Source organism: Rattus rattus, chromosome 1 (assembly GCF_011064425.1).
Source record: "Rattus rattus isolate New Zealand chromosome 1, Rrattus_CSIRO_v1, whole genome shotgun sequence".
Lineage (NCBI taxonomy): Eukaryota > Metazoa > Chordata > Mammalia > Rodentia > Muridae > Rattus > Rattus rattus.
This window is the reverse complement of record NC_046154.1, coordinates 272,385,135-272,403,975: the sequence shown is the minus strand read 5'-3', so window position 1 is coordinate 272,403,975 and position 18,841 is coordinate 272,385,135. Positions and strand designations below refer to the sequence as shown.

At 55.1% G+C, this 18,841-nt stretch overlaps 2 protein-coding genes across 2 annotated transcripts; both read right to left on the bottom strand.

Annotated features, from left to right (window-relative positions):
• Window positions 1-2,328: 2,328 nt before the first annotated feature.
• On the bottom strand, window positions 2,329-5,999 carry Aqp5 (aquaporin 5). The gene is made up of 4 exons (XM_032890977.1): window positions 5,529-5,999; window positions 4,334-4,498; window positions 3,820-3,903; window positions 2,329-3,030 (listed from the first exon to the last, which is right to left on the bottom strand). Exons 1-4 carry the CDS (start codon window positions 5,889-5,891, stop codon window positions 2,845-2,847), a joined length of 798 nt encoding a protein of 265 aa, XP_032746868.1. The 5' UTR covers window positions 5,892-5,999; the 3' UTR covers window positions 2,329-2,844.
• A 6,109-nt stretch (window positions 6,000-12,108) lies between these two features.
• Aqp2 (aquaporin 2) lies at window positions 12,109-17,151 on the bottom strand. The gene is made up of 4 exons (XM_032890976.1): window positions 16,711-17,151; window positions 13,975-14,139; window positions 13,532-13,612; window positions 12,109-12,818 (listed from the first exon to the last, which is right to left on the bottom strand). Exons 1-4 carry the CDS (start codon window positions 17,068-17,070, stop codon window positions 12,609-12,611), a joined length of 816 nt encoding a protein of 271 aa, XP_032746867.1. The 5' UTR covers window positions 17,071-17,151; the 3' UTR covers window positions 12,109-12,608.
• Window positions 17,152-18,841: the final 1,690 nt, after the last annotated feature.

The window sequence follows — 18,841 nt, the reverse complement described above, 5'->3', positions numbered from 1 at the left end:
CCTGTCGACCAGGGAGGGGGCTGAACTGAGATCAGATCCTCCTCCAAATCCTTTCTCCCGCCCAACCATCTAATCAGCTCCCTTCTGCCCACCACTGCCCACGTTTAGCTCTTGTCCTCTTCCGTCTATCCCAGTGCCTTGTCCGTCCAGCCCTGATGGAAAATGGCAGCTTCCCGAGGGAGGCATAGATTTTGGAGGAGGGACAGCCTTCAAATGGGGAATCTGAGTTCTTCCTACACTCCATCTTCAGGCTGAGAAGTGTCTCAGAGAGCCGACAAAGCGTGTGTGCCTGGGTATGGCTTCACACAGGTGTTGCCTGGCTGTTTGAGAGTGAGTGGTAGCCAACTCGGGGTGGGGGTGGAGGTGGGGTGGGGGCCCCAGGACGGTGGCTCTGCACACCTGGAATGATCATGCCCTCTCTGAGAGAAGGGGATCACACAGGGAAGATATAGCCTCCCTAGGCACAGCTGACAGCCAGTGCCACAGCTTGGAGCCCCGGAGGCGTGCAGGATTAGTGTCTGTGTAAGTGTGTGTGCTGGCATGGGTCTTTGTCAGTCCAGGAACCATTACACGCAGGCGCACAGTGCCCCCTGCTGGCCAAACAACCCAACCACAGCAACCTACCAGCCCCTTTTGGATCCTCACCCAACAGCAAGGAAGATGTCACCCGCAGGAAGCTCCAGATCTGTAGGTAACTCCCACTGGCTAGATGCCCCACCCATGCTGAGGATCTGTCTCTTATAGACCCCCTGTGTACCCTGTCACACACCCTTTAGGGGTCCATTAGAGCGGGGTTTGCAAATCAGAGTTGTCTGAAAGCTTGGGTGAGACTTTGTTCTCTTTTGAACCTTCTCCTGGGTAGTGAACTGAGCGTGCTGCTCCCGGTTGGCCTCAGGACCCTAGGCCCGAGGCACCCTTTGTGCTCTTGAGGCGTCCCATCCTTGCCTGGCCAGAGCCCAGTCCCAGAGAAGTGTCGAGTATGGATTTGGTGGGCGAGTCTGCCCCCTGCTGGCTACACCTAGCACTTACAGTCAGCCGGGCAGGTTCCCTCCCCACCCCCATCTCGTTGCTTGATTTTCCCAAGAAGCCAGTGGAGCAGGTAGGCCTGGGTCCAGCGGTTCCCTCTGTCTTTCGGCCCCGGGATGTTTTGAAGGAGGGCTGAGTGGTCCGGCCTCCCAGCCTGGGTCTGCAGCTTCTTCCCACTCTTGTTGCCTGCCACTCTTCTGGGGCAGAGCAGAGGAGGCAGGGGGAGGATCTACTGAGAAGCCGAGGCCTCAGGGAGCATTTGGAGAGCAGACTTCATTGCTCACCCATCTCTCAGAGGTGCTCTCCTTAACTAGTGTCTAACCCCTGGTCACTGTCTCATTTTCTCCTCAAGGCAACCCATGAGGCAGGTAGATATATAAAACGACGTAAGAGTCTATCACTCCAGTCGCAGCAAGGCTGGTCAGTGGTGGCTCAACCTTTAGTCTTGGCACCTGAGAGGCAGAAGCAGGCAGACATCTGAGTTTAAGGTCAACCTGGTTGACAGAGTGAGTTCCAGGACAGCACTACACAGAGAACCTTTGTCTCGAAAAACAAACAAACAAAAAAAATTTGGATGCCAATGGCCACCTTCCACACTTTCCACTCTGGACTCCTTAACGACTCTGGGAACTGAGCAGTTGTGTGTCTTTGCCCTGTTCCTCACAGTGAGGCAGTCAGGCAGTTGGCACCAAGCACCTCAGCCTTACCTCATCTGGTTCCCACTCCCCCCGAGTCTAGACAAGCAGGCAAGGACAGGAGGGGGGGGAGGGTGTGATGGACACTCCCCACCCCCAAAGGTGACCTGGGAAGGAACTGAGTGGGGAGATGCTGCTGTGAACGGCTGAGCTTGGGGACATGGGGAGACCCAGAAAAGGAAGCTCTAGGTGGGGACTCTCAGGACTGAACCTGGCTGGTCTGGTCATCCCTTTGGAATCCCAAGGAGCTGTGGCTGGTTCGCTTTTCCACCCCACCTGGCACATTCAGGGCCCTCCTCAAGTGTCAGACTTGACATAGCTGAAGGGATAGGTGGGAAGGACATGTGACTTGGACGTGGGCCCTCAGCCCTGTCCTGGCCTCTTGGGCTGTTTCTGAATCCTTCTGTCTCTACATTCGATCTCTCCTCCTTCCAGCTCTGGTCCTCTCAGCCTCCCCGGCCTCAGCTTCCCTTTCTTTCCTGGGGGTTTTGTGTTCTGGTCTTCCTTGTACTTTCCAGTGAGCATTCATGAGGCTGCGGCATCACGAGTGGGAGATGTGACTGGCCACTGTCCCGAGAGGCTTCAGGAGGGAGATGAAGGCGCAATATGAAGATAGGTGGTTTATTGGGGAAGCGCCCAGCCCAAACACCAGCAGCCCCACCCCACCCCCATCCTTGACCAGAAATAAATAAAATAGCACTCCGTGAGCCATCTATCCCTCTCCTGAAGAGCTCTGGGGGAAATGTCCCCTCTGTCCACCTGGGGGCCGGCTTTGGCACTTGAGATACTGGGTTGGGAGAGATAAGCAAGCTGTCGTCCCTTTCTGGTGTGGTCCTGGACCGCCTGTGAGCTTGGCACCGCATTCACGATCTCTGAGGTCTGAGCTGTGGCAGACATTCTGCCTGATTCCAAAGCGGCCCTGTCCCTGTCCCTGTCAGACTCCAGCCCTTGGCCCACACCCGAGTGTCCCATCATGGGCTTCTGCTCCTGTCCCTGTGCACAGCATGGGGATCCAATGCCTTTTCCCCAGCTGAGAGGATGTTGGGGAGGGGTGCTTCAAACTCTTCGTCTTCCTTTTCTCCAGTGGTCCAGGGGCTGAGGGACGGGCCCCTGTCCGCACCAGTCAGTGTGCCGTCAGCTCGATGGTCTTCTTCCTCTCCTCTCTATGATCTTCCCAGTCCTCCTCCGGCTCATATGTGCCTTTGACGACAGCCACGCGATCATGGAGGCTCAGAGAGGAGGGGAAGAGCAGGTAGAAATAGAGGATGGCCGCCAGCATGGCCCCCACAATAGGCCCTACCCAGAAGACCTGTGAAGACAGGGTTAAATCAGAAGGTGAGGGTTGGGGATTTAGCTCAGTGGTAGAGCGCTTGCCTAGCAAGCACAAGGCCCTGGGTTCAGTCCTCAGCTCCAAAAAAAAAAAAAAAAAAAGAAAAAAAAGAAAAAAAAATCAGAAGGTGAGCCCCAGGACTCGGGGACCATGCTCTTTCCCACCAGAACACAGAACTCATGGGCCTTGAAAGGAAATGGACACCGATTTCAGACCTTCAGAGGGAAAGGTGTCTTTCCATCTTGGGGACTGATATTGTTAGCCAGTCCTTAATGACAAAGTCATGGACCACAGACCCTCCAGGGAGGCAGGCAGAGCCCAGGAGAGACAGGATTCCCAATCCCACCCCAAAGGGAGGCATGAGCCTTCTGAAGAGATGGACAGGACCTCCAATACACGTGTCTTCCAAAGTGCAGGGCCCAGCAGGGCTGCTGATACATGGAAACACTGTCTAGGGGTACAGTCCCTCCCAGAAGAGTAAGCCCCAATATCTCCACAGGGACAGATAAATACAACATCAGAGGACAGATACACGGAGGGGCAGACGAAATCCTCAGATTAACACAGACCCCCCCCTCCAATGCACTTCTGAAGACTCCTTGATTCACTCCACCCTTCTCTGGCTGAGCGTCACCCCCTTCTGCGTTCTCTTCTCTTTCCAACCCCCAAGAAGTTCTGGGCTGACAACACCCAGAAAGTTCAGTCACTTGGGGACTTTCAGTTCAGCACGCTGCCTGCCATGAGGAGTGAGAGGAAGGCCACACTTACCCAGTGAGAGGGGCTGAACCGGTTCATGACCACCGCAGGGCCGAAAGATCGGGCTGGGTTCATGGAGCAGCCGGTGAAGTAGATCTGGGTAGATGGGAGGGGGGGTTCACGGTGAGGAGGGCGCCATCCCTTCCACTCCCACAGATTTCTGACTCTCTCGGGGGTCATACAATGCAGGGGCCAGCCACATCTCAAATCCAGGTTTCTCAGTTCCTAGGATGCGGACTGTCCATGCAGCCCAGCTGCCCGCCACACCACACACTCCTAAACACATCCCCTGCCTTCTCGGCCTTTGCTTCCGCTTGAGTCTGTATGCTTCCCTTTCTTCCACTCGTTCAGTTTCTCAGTCCAGAGAGGGTTTTTTTTTGGGGGGGTGGGCAACATTAAACCTAGGGTCCAGTAAGGCAACAGCCTAGACACTCAAGACCAGGTCTTAAACCCTGCTGGGTCTTATCCATCTGGAGGAGCTGGTGTTCAACTCCACGACACCCCAGCTTGTGTCAGCACTACTCACCCCCACAAGATGGCCCAGTGTGACGGACAAGCCAATGGATAAGGCTGGGGAGCCCACCGGGCTGGTGCGGCGGGAGTCGGTGGAGGAGAAGATGCAGAGGGCTAGCTGGAAGGTCAAGATTAACTCCACCACCATGGCCTTGCCAGGCGTTGTGTTGTTGTTCAGCTGTAAGGAAGAGCTGGGTTAGGAGCCTGCTGCCTTCAGGCTCTGTGACAGGGGTAGACAAGCGAGGCTCTGGTCTTCAAGGACACCTAGAGCCTGAGCTCTTGGAAGCCAAGAGCATGACCCAGACGGGCTATTTATTGGAGAAACCGCACTTCAGTGTGCACAAGCTTGAAGCTCTCAGGCCTGTAGCCAGAGGGTAGGGTGTCAGCGAGTTTTCCTGGGTGCCATCATGTCAACGGCTCTGCCCAATCCCCAGCCCCCATGAGCTGGCATTTACCCTCCCTCCTGTGGGCAGCTGCCCAGTTTGCCTACTGCAAACAGCCCCTGGCCTCCTATCCGTGCCTGACCCGCTGCCGGTGCCAACTTCAAACCCGTCTCTCCAGTGTGGCTGACTCACAGCTTGACAATGGCCGAGAAAATCCTCCTCTGTGTTTGATTAATGAGCCCAGTTCACATGGGACAGGGGGCTGAATCTAGGGCTGCAAAAATGGGGAGACAGCAGGAGGCAGGAACAGGGGTTACAGAAGGGGGAGCCAGTATTGGGGGGTGTGTCCCATCATGGCTTCCAAGTGCAATCCCCACTGTGCTCTAATCACCTCCACGTAATGGCTAATAAACTGGAAGCCCAGGGAGATCACGGTTGCTCCAGACCGCGACTGATTACTACCCCTTGCTCTCTGGTGGGTCTGTTAAAATGACACCACCAAGGGGATGACAAGAAAGAACTCACAGGTGAGATTAGAAATTGAAGAGATGTTTTGGTGGCCATGGGGAGTTAGGCCAGGAAGAGCAGCCTAAGAGGGAAGGGTAGAGGAGGTAGAATGTGAAGAGAAACCAGGACCAGGGAGCCAGGACCAGGGAGCACCGAGCTTGGCCAGGAGGTTGGTCAGCCTGTTCTTACCGGCATAGTTGTGCACGGTTGCTTGGCTTGTACCCTTTATTCTTTCTTAAGAAGGGGAAGCATGGAGGATCTGGTCTGAAGTGTCCCCAGCGTCCCTGCCCATCCCTCCACAGTCTGGTGGACACTCACCGCATTGACGGCCAGGTTACCCCGGGCATTGAGTGGCGCCAGCCAGTACAGGATGCCTGCCCCAGCAATGGCGCCCACCAGCTGGGCTGCCACGTAGAAGACAGCTCGGAGCAGGGAGATCTGGTTTCCTATTAAGAGGGCCAGAGTAATGGCCGGATTGATGTGGCCACCACTCACAGGTCCCAGAGCTTGGGCCAAGGTACCTATGGCCAGGCCAAAGGCAATTGAGATTTGCAGAATGGTGGGCAGCGCCGAGGGCCACTTGAGTGCTGAGCCCAGGCCAAAGAAGACGAAGATGAGGGTGGCCAGGAACTCTGCGAACACCGCCTTGAAGAAGGCAAGGGAGCACACCTCCTTTTTCATGGTGGCCTTGGGGGCCCGGTGGCAGCGGGAGGATTGCGGGGCGGCCGTCGGGGCGGCGCTGGTAGTGGCGGGCGTCTGTCTGCGGGGCTCTGCGCGCGGTGCGGTGCCCACTCGGTGGCAGGTGACCTGGCGCGGACCGGGCAGGGGCGCGCTATATAGAGGGCGCGCGCCCCGCGGCGGGCAGAGCGCGGGGGGGCCGGGGGCGGCTCCCGCGCCCAGGGGCCAGCGCAGAGCGCAGGGCGCGAGCCTGGCCGGTGCGCGCTCGCCGCCCCCGCTCCGCGCGCCCCTGGCCCCCAGCCGCACAGCGGCGGACCCGCCCGGGCCACGTGACCCACGCGGCGGTGTAAACCGGCCCCGCGGCCTGGGTCGCGCGCATCGTGCGCTCAGCGCTGTTCCCGCGCCCTCCTGGCCGACGTGCGTGCCGGGCTCCCCGGGCTGCTGAGCGTGGTCCTGGCTCTCCGCTTGCACAGAGCTCTGGAAGTCCGTCTCCGGCCGGCTTTACCGGCGTCCCGGGCCGACCGGCAGCCTTCCCCCTTTCTCCTCCTCGGGCTCGCGCGACCGGAGCATCTTGACCCGGTCTCACCCACGGCCCGGCCAGAGTGATGCGTGTTCTCTGAGGACAGCGCCTCTTAGCTCCCTATCCGCCCGTGGCGGGGGCGGTTCGGCCATCGTGGGCCTCTCCCCGGTCCAGCCCGGCGGGAGCGGGGGCGTTGAGTCGGGAGCACAATGCCAGCCTAATGGCAATCCTCGACGCCGCGTGTGGCAGTGTCGGCTCTAGGCAGCGGGCTCTAGGAGGCGTTCTCAGTGGGAGCCCTTGGGGACCTCGGAGTGTTGACCAATTTGGGTTGTTTGGGCTTAGGGAAGTGGCCCTGAGACTGGGGTCAGAGGGAAGGATCTTGGCCTCTTCTGTTCCCAACCCACCAGAACTCCCTCACTTTAGACCTTTGAGTGGCTGTTTGCTTCTTATCTTTGTTGTTCTATTCTCTCTCTCTCTCTCTCTCTCTCTCTCTCTCTCTCTCTCTCTCTCTCTCTCTCTCTCTCTCTCCCCATGTGCGTGAGTTCCTCCATCTCTCTGACTCTTGGTTTTTGTTTTTTCTTTCTTTCCCCCCCCAGTCAATCCGTCCATTACTGTTTCTAGCTCTTTCCTTGGTCTCTTTTAACCTGTGGGTCTTTATTTCTGCCCGGCTATCTCCCATTCCTACGTCGGACACTCATACAGTTTGTCTTTCTGGCCCCCACCCCACCCCATCAAGTCCTTCCACTCTTGGACTGGGCAGCACATTTTTATAGTTTCCAGCTCCCTCTTGTCCTCCCAACCCTCCCTCTGCAGGTTTGGTATGTGTGAAAGGAGATTGGAGGGCTTTCCAGGGTTTGGGGACAGGGCAAGGATCCACCCTCAGGATCCCAGAAAAGGAGCTGCCTACCCTCTGCCCCCCAAAATTCGTGCTTGAGCTCTTTGCATGGTATCACCCATAGAGCAAGGCCCAGGAGAGTCACCTCAGCCTTGGTCAGTTTTAAAAACCTCCTAGGGCAATTGAGCAGTAGGGTGCAGTGGGGGAATACACGTGTCCAGCAGGGGAGGAGGGTGGAGCCTACAGGAAGGCAAGAACCGGGAGGAGGAACCTTGGGCCAGGTGGCAGCTAAGAGGCCAAAGAAAACAGGGTCCGAAGAAACCCCACTATTGTTCCCATTCTGCCTGGCATTTCCTGCTGAGCGACTCCTCCCTAACGGCTCTGGTCAGGTGGACTGTTCTTTTCTCCGGAGTCGCAGGGCTATGCCCCCAGCAGAGCAAGGCAGTACATCCAGGATCAGAGACCTTCAGGCCGGGCATCTTCCTTGTGGCTGCACCATCCCTCCTTTTAAATGCATCTTCTCTACCCGACCATCTATCTGAATCCACAGGTCTCACAGTCTGTCCTCTTAGAGTGGGCAGGACTCACGTGCTGTTAGGAGACTGACCATGAAATATGTTGCTGCCTGAGAATTTGAGCCTACTCTTTTCTAACTAACAAAGGACTGGAAAAGCCAAGAACTTGTTCTTGCCAGATCTGTAGTTCAGTGGTAGAGTCCTTGCCTAGCATACGAGGGGCCCTAAGTTCAATGTCCAGTGCTGGGGGGAAAATAAAGGTAGTTTTGGTCAGGCACGGCAGCCGTTCTCGCCAACCATCAGGAGGCAGAGACAGGCAGATCTCTGAGCTCAAGGAAAGATCGGTCTACAGAGTGAGTTCTAGGTCAGTCAAAGGCTACATAGTAAGACCCTAACTCAAAACAAACAAACAAACAAAAGAACTAGTTCGTGACATTTTATGGATTAAAACAGAGGTTTGAATTGTCTCTCCTTCGAAAGTGATTTAATTCCAAGTAACTTTGTGAGGAGACCAGAAGTCAGAAGTCACTGGCTCAGGCTAGGAAGGGGACCACAACTTGTCACACAGACTTGGTCGCAAGGAAATGGGTTTTGGTGTAACTAAAGAGGCTCCACCTGTCAGGGTTACCCCAAGCATCAGCTGATTCTGTTTCCGAGGCCTGTGTCTGAGACCTTTCCGAATCTCTCACCATCAGGGTCACTAGATCTCTTCCTGGAGATAAGGTGTGATAGAATTACCAGCAAAGTTTCGGGAATATGGGAAGAGAAAGAAACCCCTCGCCCTAGAGTGTGGGCGAAGCTCTTACCAGCTGAGAACAGTAAATTCCAACCCAATTAGCCACAAACACAATTAGCAGCATTTGCTTACCGCCTTTCTCCTTTCCCAGTGCAAATGCTCAGTTCTCTAGGTCTCTGGGGGGAAGACCCCATTTATCATGAAAAGCTATCCTAACCAACTTGTGAAGACGTGGTGTCTGTTGCCCGTTCCTTATCTCATTGTAACCCCATCTAAGGCTCCTCCGAAGCCACTTTATAATCTGTTATAGAAGGGGGACATGCTAGCTCAGAGTCAGTTAACTCCAGGGCAATTAACATTTGCTTAAGGCTTCTTCTTCCTGCCCAGTTGTAAACCTGTAATTTTCTAGGAATCTCACCAGAAACACCCTTTACAGTAAAACAATGCATTTTAAACTCCCCCCACCATCCCCACCCCTCCCCACACAACCTTAGTGGTTTCTGGTTTTATCAGATTGTAATCTTAGCTCTGCAGAGCCACATCCAGAGCCACTTTGAAATCTCACTCATCGAAGAAAAACAGTGTCTTAGCAACCGTCTGAGAGCCACCGAAGTGTTACATATGGCTAATACGCAGACACCTCATCGGGACTCTTCATTGAGAAGCCCACCCACTCAAAACTGTCTTTTAATGAACTCCAACTCTGTTTCCTACTGGCTTCTCCTGGAGTTCTTTTCTGAGTCAAAGCCAAGGATCTGAACTAAAAATTAAGAGAACTCAGGGCACTTTTGGGGAACAATGGGGCTGTGATTCCTCTGTTGTCCTAGGAACAATACTTTAGAACTGGGAGCTGGAGAGATGACTGTGGTTAAAAGCACTGGCTGCTCTTCCAGAAGATCTGGGTTTGATTCTCTGTGCCCACGTGGCAGCTCACAATAGTGTGTAACTATGTCTTCTTCTGGTTTCTGTGGGCACCAAACACACACGTGGTGCACAGACATTTATGCAGGAAAATGTTCACAACACATAGGATAAAAACGACGACGATGATGATGATAATTTTTGCCTTGTGCACTCAAGGTCCTGGCCTTCCTGCTCAAAGGAACTTTTGGGCTGGGAAGGATGACTTCCCACTAGTGGCAAAGGGACTAGCATCTTTCAGAGAAAGGCCTTTGTCCTATTTCTCCTAATTAGGGACTTCTGGGTTCCCTGGGAGGTGGAGAGTCCTGGGGTGGAAATGTTGGGGCCTGGGACTGTCTCTGGCACATGGACTATACTGACCACTTCTAAGCTGCAGAAGAAAACATCTATTGACAACTGAGCATTTACTGAGGGTTCACCAGATACAGAACCCCGGTTTATTGACACTCAAGCCCTTATTAAGTGTTTACCATATGCAGAACATTGAGTTAGACCAGACCAAGGGAGAAAGGAGGTAAGAGAACGGCTTGCCCCTGGGGAGCTTACACCCGAGAGGCATGATGTATGTACAGGATCACGGCTTGGAGATACAGACATGGAAGCAACTTTTGGGGGTCTGAAGTCCTTGGGTACAAAGTGAGACAGGGTATACTGGGACAGGTTCAGCCACTTCCTCCTGTCCGGCCCAGAGCCCTGCATTTCCCAGCTCTGGGACCTGGAAGCCCATCTACCTGCCTTGGTGCTGTCCTGTGTCTGTCTAGTTTGGGTGTGCCTGACCTCCACCTTCTTGGCTGGGTGCTCTTCGAGGGCTGGAACCATCCATGAGGCCTTGTGTCATTTCCTCCTGACCCAATCACCACCCTCCTCAAGGCCCTTTGTCCACTACATGATTGGGGTCTGGACTGAGCTGGACCAACCCTGCTGAGTGTCCTGGATTCAAGTCTTGACTCTGCTTTGTATTAGCCATACGTCTTTGGGCCAGACTGTAGGGCCTCAGTTTCAGAATCAAATGGGGGAAAGAAGCAGTTGCCCTGCTAAGGTTGGGGTGCTAAGGGAATTATCTAGAAATAGCAAAGGTTTTTATCACCGGAGGGCTTGACCAAAGATTTTCATTAGATAAAGCTTAGCACATCAGAGGCACCAGCCCATCACTGGGACACAGAGAAGCCTAATCGCCCATACTGCCCTATCCTCCCATCATTTAGAATCTTGCTGTGACCTCTAGCCCCAGTCTCAGGGAGGATGTGACTCAGAAAGTGGTTCAGATACATTCTTGACCTTCAAGAGGGGTGTGTTGGGGGAGAAGTGCCTTTGAACGTTCAGAGCAATGACAGAGAGGCAGCCCCAGAGATCACTGATGCCACTCTTCGGGCAGCCGTGAGGTCAAGCCACTGTCACCAGCTGCTGGAGTTCGGGAGGGTCCTTCCCACAGCAGGCACTTCCACTACACCTCTTCTTTGGTCAAGGAGACAGAAAGGCCAGTTACAGAGATTTCCCCTATACATACGTGCTTACAGGATGGGGTTTGGAGCATGAGGCTCATGACGGGGACTGATGGAGTCAGGAGCCTTGAGAGTGTGGGGGTGGCAAGGCCATGGAGAAGGGGCTCAAGATTGTGACCCTTAGATAGGCAGTGGCTGGAGAGGACGTGTGGGTGAGGAAGGAAAGAGGAGGTTGCTAGGAGGCAGGCAATAAGGAAAGGCTCAGAGACCAGGATGGGGCCAAGAGTAACCCCATCAGCTGTCTGGACCCAAGGACCCCAGGGTTCTCCTTTGCTTTAACCACCGGTTACAAGACGCTGAAGAGGTTAGAGGCCTCTTCTGCCTTCCCCTACCCAAGAAGACACAATAGTGAAGTGATCCTAATACGGTGTGATAAGGGTGTTATGAATCACAGTGAACACGGCATCTTTACACGCACTGCCTCACTTAATCCCAGCTTAATCTCATTGGAGAAATGTTGCCCTGACCTGGGCGTTTAGAAGCCTGGGGTTCTGGATTCCGACCTGCCTCTGCCTGGTCAAGTCGCTCCCTTTTTCTGCAGGCAGGCAGCAGGGTCCACGCACAGTAACTGTCAGGCAGTGGGAACTGGAAAAGGGTGGAGCACAGGGCAGGGAGGAAGGAAGGAGGGAACAGAGATTCCTGGGGAGGAAGGACAATAAGTGATGGAGGGGCGTTGCCCGGTGCCTGTGGTTGCATGCCTGAGCACCTTGCCCTGCCGGCCGGCCGTAGGCATGCGCTGTGTGCCGGGCTCCAGGCAGGGCTCACTTGCGAAACCGAGTGTCTCCTTTCAAGCAGTGTCTAGTTGCAAATCTCCCCCTCTCCTGGGACAAAAGCTGGGGCCCCACAGAGGGCTTTTGTTTTCTTTGCCTAAGTGGAAGGCTAATCTTTAGGTGTGTGTGGGCTCCCTGGTTATGGGAGTCATGCACACTCGCATGCCTGGCTCCCCTCTCCCCCTTGAAGAGCCCTCCCTCCGGGCAGAAAGTCCTTGGATACCCAGTCGTCCCTTCCCTAGAGGTCATGTCTAGGGGACTCGTTCTCTAGTTGACACGTTCCTTCCAGCGATGAGCCCTGGCAAGTCTTTGGGCTGAGGACTGGTGGAATCTTGTGACCCCAGAGGGTCGGAGAAGAGGTTGGAAACCAGCCCCCTCCCCCTTTTCTGGGGCTGACTGCAAGGGAGGACTCATCTATAGCAGATAATGGATTTATTGCAGGTACAGGAGGAGAAGTCCAAAGCGGGAATGACAGTCCCCGGCTCTGTATCACCACAGGCACTCGGGATCACGCTCAGGATCATGCAAACTCTGTTCGTGAGGAAAGAAATAGGCGGAGACGAGCACTTTTACAACCTAATAAAATGAGATGCACTAAGCACAGACCCCCAGAAGGGAGTCTCTATGCACTTCTCCCCAGGCACCAGAGCGGGCTCTCCAGAGCTCTCCGTCTCTCGCCGGCCTGCCTTCCCTCCCCACGCCTCGGTCCCCAAGTGTCTGGTTCCCTGCAAGGGGCGAGCTCGAGGGTAGCTGGGACCAAGGCTTCCGGGCGGAGGTACTGTCAGGCTCCCGGGCGAGCCCCTTCTTGAGGCTCACTGCACTCGCTGGAGCAGCTACTCTGCACTGGGAACCGACGGCGGGTCAGGGGGAAGGAGCGGGCGAGCCGTCGGTCGGCTGTGCTGCGGTGCGCTGCAGGGGAGCTCAGGCCTTGCTGCCGCGAGGCAGGCTCTGCGGAGAGTGGAGCTCCACCGACTGCCGCCGCCGCACTTCACGTTCCTCCCAGTCGGTGTCGGGCTCCAGGCCCTTGAGCACTGCCAAGCGCTCCTGCAGGCTCTTTGCCGAGGGGAACAGCAGGTAGTTGTAGAGGAGGGAGCCGATGATGGCGCCCACCAGGGGTCCGATCCAGAAGACCTAGAGTGTGGCAGGAAGGGGCGGGGCGGGGGGGAAGGAAAAGGCTCTGGCAGCCGCTCGCCCAGCTGGCAGCACCTCCTGGACACGCTGGTATCTCGGCTAGTGTGGGAACTGGCCCTCCTGTGCCTCTGATATTAGTCAAGACTCAGGCAGTAAAGGCCGTTGTGAGCCGCCAGCCTGTTAGTGTGTGGGGCGAGTGGGCAAGTTCTGAAGCCGGCGGCCTGGCAGGGAGTTCTGATCTCACCACTTGTGTGAACTTAGACAGTCACTGCCTCTGAGCCTGCACCCTTTCTCTACAAGAATGCTCACTTCCTCACTTCGAGAGATGAGGCAATTAAACGGGCTAAGGTTTGCAAAGCTCTAAGAAAAAAAAACCGCCCAGCACACACCAAACACTGCTAACTGTTCCATATGAATATCATTTACGAGGTTCTGAATGCCAGGCACTGTGTTATGGAAATAAGCTTGCTTAATTTCTCCCGAGAAAGCCAATAAAATGCCGACTGTTATTTTCATTTATCGGAAGGGACAGGGGAAGACAGAATCTTTGGCACAGCTCTGCAGAGTGGAACAAAGGTTTCTCAGGACCTCGGGACAAATGGAGAGGGATTGAAAGCCACCACCCCACCCCACCCCGCCCACGTGCGATATGGCCCCTAGTGTCTCTCTGGGATGATTTCTAGGAATGGGGAAGGCAGGGGTTTGGCCATTACCCAGTGATCATCGAACTTGCCCGTGACAACAGCTGGAGCCAAGGAGCGGGCTGGATTCATGGAACAGCCGGTGAAATAGATCTGTAGTGGGAGAGGCAGACAGAGGAGAGAAGGAGGTGAGGACAGACAGGCCAGGGCATTCTCGGCCTCCTTTCCAGTGCTGGCAACACTTGGCCTCAGCTTGAAGTTGGGAACTACGATCCACACCTTTCATCCCAGCACTTGGGAGGCAAGATCTCTGCGAGTTCAAGGACACCCTGGAAGGATATCTGTCTTATAGGGGTCACAGCTTCAGTAGGTGTCCCCTTGGGCGTTCTGTGAGACAGTTCGTCTAGGGAGTTGCATGTATCTATCTCTACAGCGATAGGTGACCGTTTCTTTGGGGAACATGTATGTTCTAGTTCTTGTAGGGCAGCTGGAACCTGTGGCTGTCTGTGACTTACCCCAAGGAGGTGGCCCAGGGTAACAGAGAAACCAATGGAGAGGGCAGGGCTACCCAGGTTGTCACCGCGGCGCTCGTCGGTAGAGGCGAAGATGCACAGCACCAGCTGCATGGTCAGGAAGAGCTCGACAGTCACGGCCTGGCCAGCTGTGGCGTTGTTGTGGAGCTGGAGAGAAAGATGCAGGGATGAGTCTAGGGAGGCTGGTCACACTGCCCCCTCTTCCTGTCACCTGCTTCCGGAGCCAGAATACCACCCTCCACCTCAATTGTAACCACTGCCCCTTCTGAATCCTGGTCCCACGGTAGAGGATGGACCTGGGACAGCCCGAGGCTGGGAGGTGGATCTCAGAACTGACAGCCGAGGAGACTGAGGTTTGCGAGAGGAAAGAGATACTGTGTTTCAGATTTTGGGAAGAGGTTACTGTTGCAGCAGGAAGCTTTGGACCTGGTACTAGAAAGGCTAGTGTGACAGGGGTGTGTGTGTGTGTGTGTGTGTGTGTGTGTGTGTGTGTGTGTGTGTGTGTGTGTGTGTGTGTGAGAGAGAGAGAGAGAGAGAGAGAGAGAGAGAGAGAGAGAGAGTCTTCCTGTGGTCTTATGGTGGAGGAACTTATGGTCTAGTTCCCCTCACCTCTCTCTGCCTCCCCTCCACCCCTTGCATTCAGGCCTTGCTTCTGTCCCTACAGCCATTCCCTGTACATCCTGCGGAGTCTGAGGATGCTGAAGGTGGACCTTCATACCCACATAGGGTACCCACTGTCCCTGCAGCCCCTACCCCAGGAAAGAAGAGAACTTGGTGCTGAGCTCAGGGGCCATTTCATAACCTGGCCACACCCAGCGATGCATTTCAGGGTTTTGTCATCCTGCACCCCACACCCTGCCCTCTGGGGCTGAGCACTGCATGGGGTGGATTGGTGACAACTTTCAACTCCCACACTCCTTTAGGTCCTGAGCTCCTAGCCTGATGCTTCAAGATCTTTCTGGGGTCTAGCCTCAGCCTCTACTGTGCTACAGCCCCTTAGAGACAGGAACAAGGACTTGGGGCTCCCACCTTGGCCTCCTCCGGCTCGGCGGGAGACTATCTCGGTCTCAGTACCTCATTCTGTACAGATGTGGAGGATAAAACCAACCCTAGAAGATTGAGGGTGGCAAGGACGAACCTCTGGCCCCACTCTTGCTGGCAATGCTGTTCAGAGACTGATGGTGTAGGTTTGAGTCTGGTGTCACACAAGCCCAGGCTGTCCCTTGGATGGTACTGTTTATTGCTTCCATGATTTGGGTCACTGAATGCTGGGTTTAAACCATAGGGAAGGGGAGAGCTGAGAACTGAAGTTACAGTGCTCTACCAAGGACAAGATAGTATGTGACCTGGCACAGGGATGATCGCCATCGGTGGCAGCTTCCTGGGGTCCAAGCTGACTCTTGGTGGCATCCTCAGAGAACACTGACTGCTTCAGTGGTCGCTGGACTCTCCCTAGCCTCAGGGAAAATGGGCCCTCAGATGCCCTATCCCAGACAGACAGGCTCCCTCTACCACCTAAGGTGGGTCAAGGCAGAGAAACAGCCTTTGGTGCTGAGGGGTGGGCAGGCTGGGACATGGTGGTGGGTGGATGGGGGATAAGGGATGGCTGTTCCCCAGGGCTTTGGTGTTCCCAGGGCCTCGGTGCTAGAGAAAGCCTATGGCATGTTTTCAGGTGGTTCTTTGACTAGCTGTATGTCTCCCTGTGGTAAAACAAGCTCATTTTACTAGGTATAGACACCCTTCACACCTCAGCTTGCCTCTTGCCCCCTTGTGGCTCTAGATCCCCTGCCCCTTTTCTGTTTTTGAAGAGTGGTTCCTCACGGGGAGACTTCTGTCCCTCTCATGAGGAAAGCCATGTGCAGAGGAGTTTGTGTGCAGGGCCAAGGGATTGACTCAGTGGAGAAATGAAAAGGGAGGAGCCCCGAGAGACACTTGCTTTCCTAGTTTGGGGTACTGAAAGGGTCCCCACATTCCTAGGCCTGTGCAGATTGGAGAGCAGACAGACCATGGCTTCACCTTCAACTCTCAAAGTGCCCCGGGTGCTGTTTCACCACTATAGCATGACGGCAGACTCCATGAGTCTCTTCCTGCGGCTCCTGCCAGGTTCTGGTACCTCTGGTATTAACAAATCCGATCTCTGGCCTCCCTTCCCAAGTCTGTTTCTTGGTTTGGAAGACAAAGCCCAGATGGCACTTTGGATAGTTGGTTGCTGGAGAGATCATGGGTTTTGGGGTTGAACCAGAGTTTGGGGGTTTAGTGGTGCTTCCTGCCTGGAGCCTGCTCTACCTTACATAGTGTCAGTGTTGCCTTGTGAGCGGCACTGCCCAGTCCTCACAAGCTCAATGCTGCTGGGATGTCTCATTTCTTCTTCTCTAGATCCCTGTAACTGCACTCTGGAGTCCCCAAGGCCCCCAAGGCCTGTCTGTGCTAGGCTGCTGTGTCCTGCTAGGGTCTAGCCTAGTCCTCCTATGGAGTCTAATAGACCAGACTGCTGTTCCTTGGTGGTGCTGGGTGGAAGGCCCTACAGGTGGCCACCAGGATTCTGCTCCCGGTGACCCAGTTGCTTTCCTTCCGGCTCTCCTTGGGTAGCTGTGTTCCTAGCCTTCCTGGGCTTCGGCTCTCTGTTCCCTCACCCAGAGCCTGTCCCACCCATCTTACCCGTCGCAAGGGTTTTCAGCGTCTGCCCCTCCCGGAGGGGACAAAACTCAGGCTACTTACAGCATTGACAGCCAGGTCCCCACGGATTTCTACTGGAGTAATCTCATGGAGGATAGCAGCCCCGGCCACGGCGCCCAGCAGCTGGGCAGCCACATAGAAGGCAGCTCGAAGGAAGGAGACATGGCAACCCACCAGGCACGCCACGGTCACGGCGGGGTTGATGTGTGCCCCGCTGACATGGCCCAGAGCCTGAACCAGGGTGCCGATGCCCAGACCAAAGGCCACGGCGATCTGGAGCACAGAGGGTGGGGAGCTGGCCCACTGGAGGGCCGAGCCAAGGCCAAAGAAGACAAAAAGGAGCGTGGCCAGGAACTCGGCCAGCACAGCTCGGGAGAAGGCTATGGATCGGAGTTCCCACATGCTGCTCCGACTTCTGCGCGCTGGCCAGGGGTCTGGGCCACGGGGGTGGCTCTCCCTCCCTCCCTCTCTCTTTCTCTTCTCTCTTCCTCTGGGCCTCTGGGGAGGCTAGACCGTGGGCACTTATAGGACCTTCCTATCGTAGGCTTGGGCACGTGGTGTGGAGGAGGCGTTCCTGCCCACACCATGCTCTCCCGTGGTGGCCTTACCCCAACCCATGCTCCTGCCCACCTGAAGGCCCTATCGTCCCATCTTAGCTTCCACAGCTGACTAAATGTTCTCCTCGTTAACGAACTCCAGATAAGGATTGACGTCCTCTGTTTTCCTCATTTTTTTTTCTCCTCAGTTACTCCAGGGAGCTGCCCCAGGGCTTCCCCAGCCCCCAGAGTGACCACCAGTTCCAGTTCCTGCAGGGGAGACCGTGTCCAGTGACCTTCTCTTCGACTAAAAGGCTGGCCAAGGAAGGGGCACCACCTCAGCCCAAACTGTGAGGAAATGTGGGAACTACCTTTCCGCTGACTGGATGGTCTTTCTTCTGGAAGAGGATGGAAAACAACTGATTGGCCTGGGACAGATTTCCAAGGCAAAGGTCTTGTGCTTGCTTTCTTGCAGTTAATCACCCAGAAGTCATTATGTTTCACCTTCACCCAGGAACCCCAGCCAGAGAGTAACTCCCATTGCCCGGAGCCAAGGGTGGCTTCAGTGGCCCTCGGGGACCCTAGCCCTGTGTGGTAGAGTCATCCAGGGCCAACAAGAAACATGAGGGCTTCTGTTCTGCAGCACGCACTCCAGATGTGACATCCCTGGGCTGTCTCTATAGATGAGGTAATAAAACTATCTCGTAGGATAGAGATCTGCGTTACTATGGCTCCTGGTTCTCAGGAAGAACTCGGGTTTTGTCAGTCATTGCTCAGTGCTATTAGCATTTTGAGATAAACAGGTCCTGTCCCCCAAACTCAGAGTCTTTGAGGCTACAACAGGCTCTAGGTACCATCTTTGAGCTCAGAGGAGGAAGATGTTTCTGGGGGGCGGGACCACTCAGCTTGGTCAGTGTTCTACACGGCCACCTGCCCTCACAGCTCCTGTGGCTGTGGAGGCTCAGAAGACTGACCTACCTGATGCCTCTTCCTTCTTTGGAGATCCAAAGGCAGGAGTGCTTACAGTGCATCCGGATGACAGGCTTCTAGTCCCCCTGGCTAGTCATAGCCCAAGGGACAGGAATGTGTGTGAAACCGATGAGCATGTGGTGGAGACACACTAAGGGGTGACTGAAGCTAAGGGAGGGTCCATTGCTTACCCAGGGTACCCCAGAAGATTGGTGGCTGAGCTCAGACTAGAAACCACCAAGGAGTGCTTTCCTGACACCCTGCACTGCCCAGGTCTGCTCGGAGCCCTGCTCTCCTCGCCCAGACAGGGCCAGACAGTGATGCTTCTCCCTTAGTTTTCAGAACATAGTAAGATGCACAATGAACACCCACGTATACAACGTGGGCACGTGCACACTTGCCTCCCACACATGACTTGCAACTCCTGCTGTTAGGGGGCAAGATAAGAATGAATACATGAGGGTTGGGGATTTAGCTCAGTGGTAGAGCGCTTGCCTAGCAAGTGCAAGGCCCTGGGTTCAGTCCCCAGCTCTGGAAAAAAAAAAAAAAAAAGAATGAATACACGACACCAACAGAGGCACTCAGAGGAGTCTGAGGACTTGGGCTCAGGTAGTGCTCCCTGCTCAGGGTCCTCCCCTGCAATCCAGGCTCTCCAGAAAGACTCAGAG

Bases quoted from the DNA above. Each gene is read 5' to 3' on its own strand.
- Aqp2 (XM_032890976.1), bottom strand. From the start codon at position 17,070: ATGTGGGAACTCCGATCCATAGCCTTCTCCCGAGCTGTGCTGGCCGAG. The intron at 14,140-16,710 runs GTAAGTAGCCTG...CTTTCTCTCCAG, and splicing joins GGGACCTGGCTGTCAATGCT to CTCCACAACAACGCCACAGC. The intron at 13,613-13,974 runs GTAAGTCACAGA...CTCCCACTACAG, and splicing joins CCCTGGGCCACCTCCTTGGG to ATCTATTTCACCGGCTGTTC.
- Aqp5 (XM_032890977.1), bottom strand. From the start codon at position 5,891: ATGAAAAAGGAGGTGTGCTCCCTTGCCTTCTTCAAGGCGGTGTTCGCA. The intron at 4,499-5,528 runs GTGAGTGTCCAC...TCTTCCTTACAG, and splicing joins GTAACCTGGCCGTCAATGCG to CTGAACAACAACACAACGCC. The intron at 3,904-4,333 runs GTGAGTAGTGCT...CCATCTACCCAG, and splicing joins CACTGGGCCATCTTGTGGGG to ATCTACTTCACCGGCTGCTC.